General features: G+C 26.1%; 1 protein-coding gene and 1 long non-coding RNA gene across 2 annotated transcripts; both read left to right on the forward strand.

Moving 5' to 3' along the window:
- The first annotated feature begins 1,218 nt into the window (after positions 1 to 1,218).
- LOC114421765 lies at positions 1,219 to 2,635 on the forward strand. Its single transcript, XR_003668576.1, has 3 exons — positions 1,219 to 1,322; positions 1,481 to 1,599; positions 2,486 to 2,635. It is a non-coding gene; the product is annotated as an uncharacterized LOC114421765 (long non-coding RNA).
- An 889-nt stretch (positions 2,636 to 3,524) lies between these two features.
- On the forward strand, positions 3,525 to 4,637 carry LOC114424132 (probable mannitol dehydrogenase). The gene is made up of 2 exons (XM_028390993.1): positions 3,525 to 3,672; positions 4,432 to 4,637. Exons 1-2 carry the CDS (start codon positions 3,525 to 3,527, stop codon positions 4,635 to 4,637), a joined length of 354 nt encoding a protein of 117 aa, XP_028246794.1.
- Positions 4,638 to 13,291: the final 8,654 nt, after the last annotated feature.

Genomic DNA, 13,291 nt, shown 5'->3' on the forward strand with positions numbered 1-13,291 from the left:
TATTTGTATTGTAGCATCACTAAGAGCAGTGTGTCCATTGGCTGCAGCTCACTAATAGGTATTCACAACTATTCTTCACGTCCCGAATTAGTGATTTGATAAAAACACTAATCAGCATAGGCGGAGATATAAGGTGAGAAGAAAGATTATGATTGCGAGTTGTGGTGTTTATGTTTTAAGGGTAACGAAAACATGTTGAACTTATTGGTATTTAAATTTGGACAAAACAAAAACATTTTATCCATAACTTTTATCTTGGTGTCACTTTTTTTTTTACATTGTTTTGAAATATTCATTTTTTCATAATAAAAATTGAGGGAAAAAAATCAAAATAACTTTTTCTCATCATTTATTATCATAAAAAGTGAGTGAAGTCTAAGAAGTGTAAAAGTAGAAAAAAAAATAATCATTGTACCACAATGATTATTTTATGTGTAAATTTTTTTTCATTTTATGTGTAAATTTTTTTAAACTAACAAAAATCATGTATCACAAATAAGATTAATCATTAATCAAAAGTGAGTTAAGAAACACTCATGATCTCAAACTCTAAAAAAAAATTAAGTTTCTTTTATTTCCATTTAAGGTTAAAATTAGCATATTCTAGGTAGGATCATAATTATAGTAAAAAAGCATATAAAATAAAAATCTAAATGTCTTCTTCAACAACAAAAATAAACTTAAATAAAAAATATATTAAATTGATCAAATCAAACGTTAAATTCATATAATTATGATTAAAAAACTATAGTAAGTAAACAGAAGCTTCAAATTGCGTTTAATCTTAAAGTTTGACGTGCTGATCAGTTTTTTTTATCCGGGATTAAGAATACGGGTGTCTTCCAAATACACATATTTAAAAAGAATATTTTATTAAATACACTAACGAAAATTATATTTTAACAAATTATAATTTGAATATATTTTAAAACCATTCAAAGCGCTCGACAGTAATTGCTCGAGAACCTTCATGGGCCATCAAGAAACCTCATTGGGAAATCGATGTTACCCTTGATAGCAAGAAAGTGAAGAAACTAATTTCTTTTAGAATTTTTTATTTATTGAAAACCATACAAACCACATTACCCGCTTCCTTTCTAAGTAGCATACGTGAAGCACCGTGTGCCACATAACTCTGGGGTCTCTACTCACTCTCTTGTGCCTTTGAGTTAAATCAATTCTCACTTTTAGTTCCTTCCCAATTAATTTATAGAACAGATTCAAATGGCAGTTCCACCAGAAATGGAGCATCCCAGGAAGGCTTTTGGATGGACAGCTAGAGACACATCTGGGGTTCTCTCCCCTTTCAAGTTCTCAAGAAGGTGCATGTAGTACTCATTTCTTCAATTATATTTTTATTATTGGGTCAGTTTAAAATCATGTTTATGATATTACATGTTAATTAAATAAAATTAGTATTATCTAATGCTTATATATTTCAGTTAAATTAACCGGATTTTAATTTGTTATAATGGGACAGGGAAACAGGAGAGAAAGATGTAGCATTCAAAGTATTGTACTGTGCTATATGTCACTCGGACCCTCATATGTTGAAGAACGAATGGGGCATTTCCACTTATCCCCTCCCCTAGTACCCGGGTATGCTTCGTAATATAATAGAGCATTTACAATTCATAGTTGCATACATGCATTGTTCATCTTAATTTTATGGGCTTATAATTTTTCAGATTTAAACACTTTATACAAAAATTTACTTTAATGTTACGATATTTGTGTGAGTGATTAATTTTATTTTACGGATCCTATAATACTTAAAAAATATATTATTTATGGTATAAATGTTATAAAAAACAATTATTTATACAAATAATTCATGTTATCTATTTCAATAACAGAGAAAAAAAAAAGTAAATCAATTTTCCTTAAAGTTAATCAACTTATGTTGGAGATGCTTTTTTTTATATATACCGTCAACACATGTTCGAGATGCTCTTACCATATTTAAAGGTTAATATAAATATTGTTTTATTTAATTTTGACTTTTTTTTTAAAAAAAAAAGTTACTCTACAATGCATATTAATCTTTGAATATGGTAATTTCAAAACTAATTTATTAAAATTTAAACTTGTACTTAATGATCTTCTGCACATTTAGCTAATTTCTAAAAGGTTTGATAAACTAATATTCACTTTTAGTTTTTCTAATTTTTTGTTTTGTTTATGATTTTGGTAAAATTCTGAATTTACTTTAGAACGAAGCATAACAGGGTTTTGGTGTTTTGAATTTTTCAAGCATCACAAGCATTGCATTGTTCTTTTCAAGTTTGAATCCCCAATTTTTCAGCAGGGCTAGTCCAATAAAATCATAAAGAAATTAAGATATGTGATCCAAATTATGGTCGTGTTAAGATCACAAATAATTAAAAAAAAATCTTGATGTTATAGTTCAAAACGGTCACAAACCGTTTTTTAAAACCTTGGTCACATTGTATATTTGTATTCTAATTTGAGTACCAAAACGTAGGCACGAGATTGCAGGTGAAGTAACAGAGGTAGGAAGCAAGGTACGGAACTTCAAAGTAGGAGACAAGGTGGGTGTGGGATGCATGGTTCTATCCTGTCGCTCATGCCAAAGCTGTGAAGACAATCTTGAGAATTACTGTCCAAAAATGATTGTGACATATTCATTTTTTTGGTTAACTAAAATTCATTTTTTTGGTTAAAATATTTTTCATCCTTTTAAATATGAAAATATTTAGAATTTATTATAAATTCGTTATAAAATTGAAATATATTATTTTTTGTTTGAAACAAGATTTAGACTTCTTAACCTATGTGTATCACTTTTGATATCAATTATATATATAATTAATATAAAAAATGTCACATTTATATTAATATATGTCTAACTGATGTAAAAAGTTATCATTACTAGTTTGAATTTATCCGAATCTATGTTTGGGTCAAAAAATAATATATTTTAATTTTGTGAGGATGAAAAATATATTGAAAATTTTACAAAAATGAATTTTAAATATTTTCATATTTTTTAAAACAAAAAACATATTTTATCCTCTTTTTTTAGAATGAAATTTAAATTTAAGACCTCTTACAAATTATTAAAACCTGCACTAGATTGTTATAGTGGGTTAATTAAATTAAAATTAGTTTGAAACCCGTTATGTATTTACAAAAGTTTGCTTTAAACTATACCTGTTTTCAAACTACAACCATTTGTTAAACCAAGTAGTTTGGTTTTAAAATATGTTTTGCATTATTGTGAATTTTTAGCATCGTGTGTTTGGATAACACCAGCGAATTGATTCTACTATATAAAGTCATGGAGATATTATGAAAAAATAGAAGCAACTATTTCTTACTTTATTTTCACCGTGAAAAATTAATTGATTTTTCTCGCCGTAAATTTATTCCAAATAGACTTGTGAATATGTTTTTTTTTTCTTCTTTTCAAATAAATTGAACCAAACATGCTTAATATGTACCCCCATGAGAAACAATTATTGCTCAAATTCTAAGGCCCCTTCTTTTCTGTTTAGGCTGCAATGGGCACCTTGGATGGTATAATAGACACAGTTTCTGCCATCCATCCTCTGCCCCCTCTGTTAGGTATGTTGAAGTCTCAAGGGAAACTCGTCATGGTTGGTTTACCAGAGAAGCCTCTAGAGCTACCAATCTTCCCTTTACTTGCAGGTATGCATATGGAAAAAGAATACCATGTGTTTTAGCAAAGAACCTTCATGCAATTCAGAATTGACATAACTTGCCATTGATATAAATTTTGCATCTAGTTTTTGTATGCTAATAATTTGCACAGTAGAATGATTTGAATATTGTTGCAAATGAAAGTGAATTACAAATATATTTAAATATTTTTTTAGTCCTTATAATTTGATATTTTTTTATTTTTCATCTTTGTAAAATTAATTTTTTATTTTTAGTCCTTACAAATTATGTTTGTTTTGTTTCTTGTCATTTTATTGTTTTAGATAGCGTTTTTTAGGCTTAAATACATTTTTTGTTGCTGTAACTTAATGTTTTTTTCATTTCATATTTTTGTAATTTTTTTCATTTTAATCATTACAAAATGTTTATTTTATTTTTTTCCCTTAAAGTATTTTAGATAATACTTTAAACAGTAATAAAGAATGTGCTTTTAAACAATGAGAAAAACACTATCTAAAGTATTTAAGGAAGAAAAATAAAACAAACACATCTTATAAGGATTAAAATGATTTTTTTTTACAATAACAAAAATGAATAAAAATACTAAATTACAGGAAAAAATATATGGAAGTCTTTTTTATTATTCAAAGTATTATATAATATGATTTAAAAAATAAAAATACTAAAAGCAAAATATAATTTTATAAGAACAAAAAGAAAAAAATATTAAATTACAAAAAGACTAAAAGGTATTTAAATTTTACAAATATTGTATTTGGTTTGCAGGGAGAAAAATAATAGCTGACAGTGTCATTGGAGGAATTAAGGAGACACAAGAAATGATTGATTTTGCAGCTAAACATGATGTAAAACCTGCCATTGAGGTTATTCCTATAAATTATGTGAACACGGCATTGGAGTGCCTCCTCAAAGCAGATGTAAAATATCGATTTGTTATTGATATTGGGAAAACACTAAAGCCAAGCTCTTAAAATTTGCATCAATGAAAATTGGAGCTTAGAGTTTATTGTTTTGATTAAGCATAGTATATGTGTTGTAAAGTGAGTATTATTTTGATAAGGTGATTTACCTTGTTTATTGATTGACGTAGTTAATGCACATATATTTGATTTTGAGCGGTGATTAGTGAACACTACAAAGTTTGTACCATTGCCACAAGTTTATATAATCATTGTGCTATTTTTATCTTCTTCTCATTTTATCTTTAATTATTTTTTGCTTTTACTGAACGAAAACTAGTCTCATATTAATTAGAAAAAAGATAAAGATAAAATATATAATTGAGGATAATTCTTACCTTTGAGTTAATTTTTTGTTTTTTATGTTGAGTTAAACACAAACTTGCATTCTTTGAGTTTGAGTTATTGGTATATTTATTGGTTTAATTTTTTTACTCTCCAAACATGCATATGTACGTAGTGTATGAAGGCTTAATTTTTATAAATTTCTCATAAATAATTATTTAGTCCCTATAATAATAAGTTATGTTTGTTTTGAGCTTTTTAAATATTTTTAATGTTTTTGTTTTGTTGTCCTATAGTTTTCTTGTATTTTGATTTTTTTTTTATCCATAAGAATTCAACATGGTATCAAAAGATTTATAACACTCACATGTCTTGTTTAAGCAATTGAATTAGACTCACTTGATTTATTTTTATTCCTATTATTGTTTTTTAGTTACATAATTAATTGGCTCAATTTAGTAGCAAGATGATTATGAAACAAAGAAAAAAAACGGATGAAAAGCAAAACACTTATATTATATGAAGTTGAAAGATATTTAAGTCATGTTGATATATAACTTGGGATCATTGAAAGTAATTTTTTTTCTTATGTAACTACCAGAAATTGGGTCTATGCTCAATTGATTGTTTTTGCACGTTTTATATGTAAGTAAATATATATTTTTTTATGGTCCATAAAGACATTGCAATGAGAAGAAAACTTTCTAGTAGAAGCAAATACGATGAAAATTGTATATTAAAAAACATGATACCATACAAAAATAGAAGTAGTCATGGATGAAGTTCAAACTTAATATTACAAGAAGCAACAAAATGACAGAGGATAAACTATTTGTGTATAATAATATGTTATATGATCAATTGATCTAATAGACATGTGAATGGATTAAAGTATTTTTTTAATTTAGAAAACAATTAAACCAAAAAATAAAATAATTAAAAGAATAAAAGATATGTTAATCCTAACCAAATTTGTAATTATTTAAAACAAAAAAAAAACTAGATAAATAATGATTGTAAGTAGGTATAACGATAGGCTAAGACAGACACATCCACAAGTAAGTTATTTTTCATCCCCACTCAACAAAATTAAAATAAAAAAAATGATCAAAATCTATAATTATTCAACACCAAAAAATGTATAAATCATAATTGTGAATATGCATGACAAAGGGTAAAATGAGGATGAGTTTGTCATTTTTTGTCTTTATCCATGTTCTCATCTTAATAAAATTAATTTTTTTTTAAAAAAAATATTTTAATTTTATCCAAATCTGTAATTATTTAACACAAAAAAATTATAGCAGTAATAATTGCAAATAGACATAATAACAACATTGGATGAGATTAATCGAGAATGGATAGATTGTTCAAAATAGATAGATAATTCAAAAAAAAATATTTCATTCAATTTATATATTAAAAGAGTAATAGAACAAAATAGATAGATATATTTAATATAAATAAAATAGTAGTTAATATAAAAAATATTTGTAAATAAAAAAGATAAAAGAAAAAGAAATGAAAAAGAAAATGACAGGGAAATAGAAGTACATAAAAAAAAGAAAAAAGTTAGAAAGGAAGTAGAGAAATTTTGGAAAAAAAATTTACCACATGTTGACACGTGTCCCAATCAAACCTTTGTGATTAATAATAATAATTAATAGTAATAGAATAAACAGATAATAGAATCTTGGGGCAAATAAATTCATTCCTATTCATATTAATGAAGAGTGATAAAGTGAAAACAGTGAGTATGAAAGAAGCTAGCAAGCGTGCGTGAGATCTGAAGGACAGTGCAATAGAGAGCACGCTCATCACTCTTCACACGTAAGTACGTTCTCCTGGACTGATTTTTCTAAAATAGTAGTAAAACACCATTTTGATAGATTTATTATTAGTTATTATTATCCAAGATTATCAGTATTTTTGTGTGGTTTAAATATTTTATATGATTTAAGATTTTAAGATTAATATATTATTTTAAATTGGTTTAACTACTGTTTTAGTTTTTGAATTTGAGACCTGAAATTTAAAAATATTTTTTTAGTCTTTGAATTTTGAAAAATTAATTTTTTTTAGTATATGAGATAATAAATTCATATTTTGCAACGATTTTTAGTAATTTGTGACAGTTTCTTTTAATAGTCTGTTACCATTTTAAAATGCAAATTTTAGTAGTTAAAAAATAAAAGGCTAACATATATATTTTTTGTTCTTATAAATATGAAAATGTTAGAAATTCTCCTGAAAAATTTCTGTAAAATTTTTAATATGTTTTTTGTCAAATGTATTGTTTTTCTTACTAGGAGTACCGTGTAAATTTTTGAATCAATGTGCATGACTTTTTACATTGGTTATATGTATAACTAATATAAAAATATTTTACATCAATTATGCGCATAACCAATATAAAAAATATTATATTTACATTGATTATATATATAATCGATGTAAAAAGTTATCGTTGTAGGTTTAGATTTATATGTCTAAGCAAAAAATGATATATTTTAATTTTATTAGAATGAAAAACGTACTAAAAATTTTACGAGAATAAATTCTGAATATTTTCATATTTATGAGGACACAAATATATTTTAGCCAAATAAAAATTTGTTTATGGCAACTAAAAATTGTCACAAGATATCAATTTATTATGTCATGGACTAAAAAAACAATTTATCAAAATTTGGGAACTAAAAATAACATTTTTAAATTTCAGGGACTAAAAAAAATATTTCACAAATTTAGAGACTAAAATAGTAATTAAACTTTTTAAATATTTTGTATTGTCAAATATTAAAAGTTTACAAGGAAGTGGAACTAATTTAATGTGATTATGTCCCTATAAATTTTCATTTTTCAGTGTTTTTTTATTGTTGATGGAATATGAATTTTGGTAAAAAAAATTATTTTTTAAAGGAAGGACTAACATGTGTAATATGTTAAATTTAAATGGGTAGACCAAAATAGGCCGAACCAATCAATTCTAGGTTTTTTTTTTTTTCTGTGAATACACCTTCTCTCTCTTGTTTTATCCCAACCTACGTCACTTTGCAATTTAATTTCCAATATACTCTCTTGAACCTTTGTGCTTTGAACGTGGTCAATCTACACTATTTTACAAATCAATGTGGCCAAGAGATTACTTAGAACAAACAAATTATATAGCTATGTCATGTATACCTAATTCTCTCTCCTTTTTTTTAATTTAAAATATTATAAAATATAAATATTATATTATATAATTTTTTTAATTGATTTTAAAATTACTTATTTATTAAATTAAATTTTATAATTTTTTTAATTTTTTTTACAGAAAATGATATTATTAAATATAATTATTTTTGTTTTATTATTTAATTTACTTAACATATTTTTTAGGTGAATATTTTTATTTAAAATCTGAATTTTCTAATATAATTATTTTTAATATAATTATATTACTAAATATAATTAGTTTGTTTATATTAGGAATGAAAGAAATGAACGATATTAGGAATGAAATATATTAGGAATGAAAGAAATGGAAGATAGATGAAAAGTAGTTTTATGATTCATTCAATTCATTCATTCATTCATCAAAGTATTACAAAGTTGATATATTTATACAAAGATAGAAAATAACTAACTTGAATAACCAACACTAACTTACTCAAATAACTTCTAGTAACTATAACTTGAGTAACCAACTAATTTACTCAAATAACTTCTAGTAACTAACTAAATTAATTTTATGTCTAATACCCCCCCGCAAGCTGGAATGTGTTGAAAACACTTCTAGCTTGGAGAATACAATGCATCAACATTAAAGAAGAAAGAAAAAAGAAAAAAGAAAAAAATTGAAAACAGGAAATAGAGCGAAACATGTCGAAAATACATTGATCAAAATAAAAACTTCGAGAAATCTTCGACCAACTTCGACGGCTTCCAAGAGTCCAAAGCAAACATCAAAGCTTGTTGGCAAAAAACTTTGGAGACAAAGGACAAGAAATTGTAACCAACACGCTTGAAGAGGTATCACAATGCGGTGGCATAAACGAGCACCGCAACCACTCCACGCCAATTCATCCACAACACCACATTAGCAACTAAGCCTTTGCCGAAAACACGATGAAAGGATGAGAAACTAAGACAATGCCAATATTTTCAGAAGAATGAAGAATGAAGGGGTTAGAATCATCAATGGCAGTCATGGCCATGAGAGAGAAAAAAAAGAACCAACCAGGCATCCGAAAGGTCCCCTTAAAAAAATGATTCATAAGGAGGTGGCCTATCCAGTTATATAAAAACTTAATCATCAATGATATCCATGGCCATGAGAGAAATAAAAAAAAGAACCAACCAGGCATCCGAAAGGTCCCCTTAAAAAAATGATTCATAAGGGGGTGGCCTACCCAATTATATAAGAACTTAATCATCAATGGCATCCATGACCATGAGAGAGAGAAAAAAAAGAACCAACCAGGCATCCGAAAGGTCCCCTTAAAAAACGATGCATAAGGGGGTGGCCTACCCAGTTATATAAGAACTTAATCATCAATGGCATCCATGGCCATGAGAGAGAAAAAAAAAAGAAATCAGGCATCCGAAAGGTCCCCTTAAAAAATGATTCATAAGGGGGTGGACTACCCAGTTATATAAGAACTTAATCATCAATGACATCCATGGCCATGAGAGAAAACAAATCAATCAGGCATCCGAAAGGTCCCCTTAAAAAATGATTCATAAGGGGGTGGCCTACCCAGTTATATAAAAACTGAATCATCTTCGTGAACCACCTGATGTGGGACTCGCAACACGCCCCCTCGAGTCAGGGCTCGGCGCCACAAAGCGAGGGCTAGCAGCACTATCCACACCACCAGGCAGAACCATAAATAGTTTCAGTAGGAAGCAAGAGACACAAAAGCAAAAATCTCTGATACCATATTAGGAATGAAAGAAATGAACGATAGTTTTCAAATTCATTCAATTCATTCATTCATCAAAGTATTACAAAGTTGATATATTTATACGAAGATAGAAAATAACTAACTTGAATAACCAACACTAACTTACTCAAATAACTTCTAGTAACTATAACTTGAGTAACCAACTAATTTACTCAAATAACTTCTAGTAACTAACTAAATTAATTTTATGTCTAATAGTTTATGTCATTACATTTAATTAAAAATGAGAAGACTTTTTGTTTAACAATTTATTTATAGAAGAACATTATATTACATTATCAATAAAATACTTAAACAATTACATTTCGCTAAGGAAAAACTTAAGATGGAGATATGTTAGGACAATTGTTTTTGTTATGACCATGTTGCCGGCAAATTTCACATTTTTTTCTACTTTCCCGTTTACTTTCTTCTTGGTCCATCTTAGTAGAAATGCGAGTTGAAACGAGACTATCCTTTATAGTGTTCTTTCTCCTTGGATCAGGACCCCATTGATCTCGTTCATATTCTTGTCACATTGATTCGGGTGGCAGTAAAACCAATTAAAAATAAGTAATTTTAAAAATAAAAATATCAACAACACATAAATTTTAAAAAATAAAAAACAGAATTATAAAATTTAATTTAATAAATAAGTAATTTTAAAACCAGTTAAAAAATTATATAATATAATATTTATATTTTATAATATTTTAAATTAAAAAAAAACAAAAAGGAGAGAGAGTGTATTCACCTTCATACAAAGCACAAAATTGTTCACGGAACTAGTGTAGATTGCGTTGTAAATTCACCAATTCCAAACACAAAGTCTGAAGTAGTGTAAATTGAAAATTAAATTACAAAGTAGTATAGATTGAGAAAAAAATAAGAGAAATGGTGTATTCACGAAAAAAAAACCTCACTTTTGTCATCCTTATAATATACATAGGTATTTATAGTTTAGTTGATCATATAACTTTTTTTTTAATAAAACTCAACTTATGAGATTTTAAATTTGAATCAAAACATATTCATATTATCAACTTTGAATTAGAATATATTTGTGTTGTGAATTTAAATGTTTAAATTATGAAAATTATATTGATTACAATTTCCTTAATTAAGATAATTACGCATTTTAATAATTAAAAATGCTTTTATGCTAGTTAAAAATATTTTCTAAGTTGGCAGGTGGCATATTTTCTAAGATATAAAAAGAAAAGTGCAAGTCATAATAGTTGTTTGTTAAACTTTTAGGATATTCCTAACTAAGAATTAAGGATTAATCCCTTAAGCTTAAAGTATTAAGATGTCGATAAGGAATTAACATCTTCAAAAAAAATATTTTTATACACTGGAATTTGGGATTAAATTCTTAGCCACATGCGTAAAGAAGAAAGTTAGTTAACTGTCAACTAAGCATTACCAATTATGCTTTTTAAAATACTTAGAAAGTGAAAATAGAATAGAGTATTAAAAAATAAATAATACAGTGAAAAATAATAAATAGTGTAAATGACAATATATGATTTCCATTAAAAAATGATAATATATAACTTGAGGGTTTAAAAAATATGAAATTAAAAAAAGAAGGTTACTTTTTATACATTGTTAACATAAATATTTTTTACACTATTAAATAAATTAAAAATACTTTAGATATAAATTTTAAAATAATTAGTATAATAGATAACAATTCATCTTAGAAAGTAGTATAATCTTTTTTTCACTCTTATTATTTAAAATCTATATTTTGACAGAAATTTTTTGTCTCTAATGAACAAATATAATTATAGACATCATCTCACTTTAGAATAAGAAAAAATATTTTATTTTATTTTACATGAGTGGAAGAATAAATACACATGCTTTAACTGATTGGGAAATTAATGATAAAGACATTATGCTTATAAATTTATTTCTATTTTTTATTTAAAATAAAGTAACGTAAGACTATTATATTGACGATAGGATATAAAAAAAAATATTATCCGAAGCTTATAAATGTACCAACCGGTGGTAGAATTAATTCCAGAATAAGAAAAAAAATATTTTATTTTATTTTACATGCGTGAAATAATAAATACACATGCTTTAACTGTTTGGGAAATTAATGATAAAGATATTATGGTTATAAATTTATTTATTTATTTTATTTAAAATAAAGTAACGTAAGACTATTTTAATGAAGAGATAATATAAAAATTAAAAAAATCACTTAGAAGCTTATAAATGTACCAACCGGTGGTCTAATTAATTAGAAAAAAACAGTTGCATTTAATGTAAATTAAAGAGCACTAAAAATAAAATGGTAAATTAATAATATAAAATAGGGAAATGTAATAGGGTTTAATTTTTTTCTTCAGTTTATTCTTTGATGCATGGTTGTGATATAGCACAAGTAAGTTTTTTACTTTTAGATAATACGATGTTCAATGGACATAAATATTCGATAGAAGAATGAACAACTTTTACTACACCATCATCTATTATTATTTTATGTGTAATGAATAACCTATTAAGTCATCATGTAATTGTCGTAAAAAAAAGCCGTCATTTAACTTTTTGAATGAAAAAATTATAAAGATAGTGGTAGTAGTGATGGTTGTCAACCATAATTAGGTATATCAAATGGGTAAATTTAACCCACCCTCTCTTAACTTGTCAAAACTCATGTTGAGTTGAAAATTTCAATTCAACCCAATTGGGAATGGGTTGATGGGTTGGGTTAAGTTGTCAATCATTTTAAAAAAAATAAAAATATAAAAATTTTATAATTGTCTTTGCCTTGATTTTTCTCTAAATTTTATTATCAAATATAATTAAATATAAAAATATTATAAAACTAGTAAATCAAGAAGCTCACTAAGCTCATCGTCAATGGAAGATGCTTGACCAATTTCTTAGGATAAAAAGTTATTTTTTTATTTTGTTTTGTTGTTGGAGCAAGTCTAATTGGTATTGTGAGTTTCTTAAGTTTTGGCATGGCTATCTTATATAAACAACCCATCTCCAAAGTTTTTTAAGAATAAAAAATAATTTAATATACTCTAACATACTCAAAATGGGTATCTTAAATTTTGGCTATTGGAGATGCCTTAAATATTTGATACTTAAGAAATGATCATAAACTTTAAGTTAAGATGTTTATTTGTTTGAAATTCTAATTACTACAAAGATTTGCTTTCATGGGGATTCACAATTTTAAACAATAAGAAACTAATCAAGTTATAATAAATTACTCATTAACTTTAAGGAGTGAACTTTAATTCAGTGTAAGAAAAAAAGGTCAACCAAACTCTTCCTGACATTTGATCATATTGAGTTGGTGAGAGAATTGAATGTCTTAACTCAACTTAACCCATTTGGGCATGTTACTAGGGTTGACCCGCCATGCCAAACTAGTTTTAACACCCACTAACCACAATATCAATGATATTAACATAAATG

This window comes from Glycine soja, chromosome 8 (genome assembly GCF_004193775.1).
Source record: "Glycine soja cultivar W05 chromosome 8, ASM419377v2, whole genome shotgun sequence".
Lineage (NCBI taxonomy): Eukaryota > Viridiplantae > Streptophyta > Magnoliopsida > Fabales > Fabaceae > Glycine > Glycine soja.

What these genes read in the sequence shown, in the direction of transcription:
- LOC114424132 (XM_028390993.1), top strand. Translation starts at nt 3,525, where the DNA reads ATGGGCACCTTGGATGGTATAATAGACACAGTTTCTGCCATCCATCCT. An exon ending in AATCTTCCCTTTACTTGCAG is followed by an intron (nt 3,673 to 4,431) that starts GTATGCATATGG and finishes TTTGGTTTGCAG; the next exon opens with GGAGAAAAATAATAGCTGAC.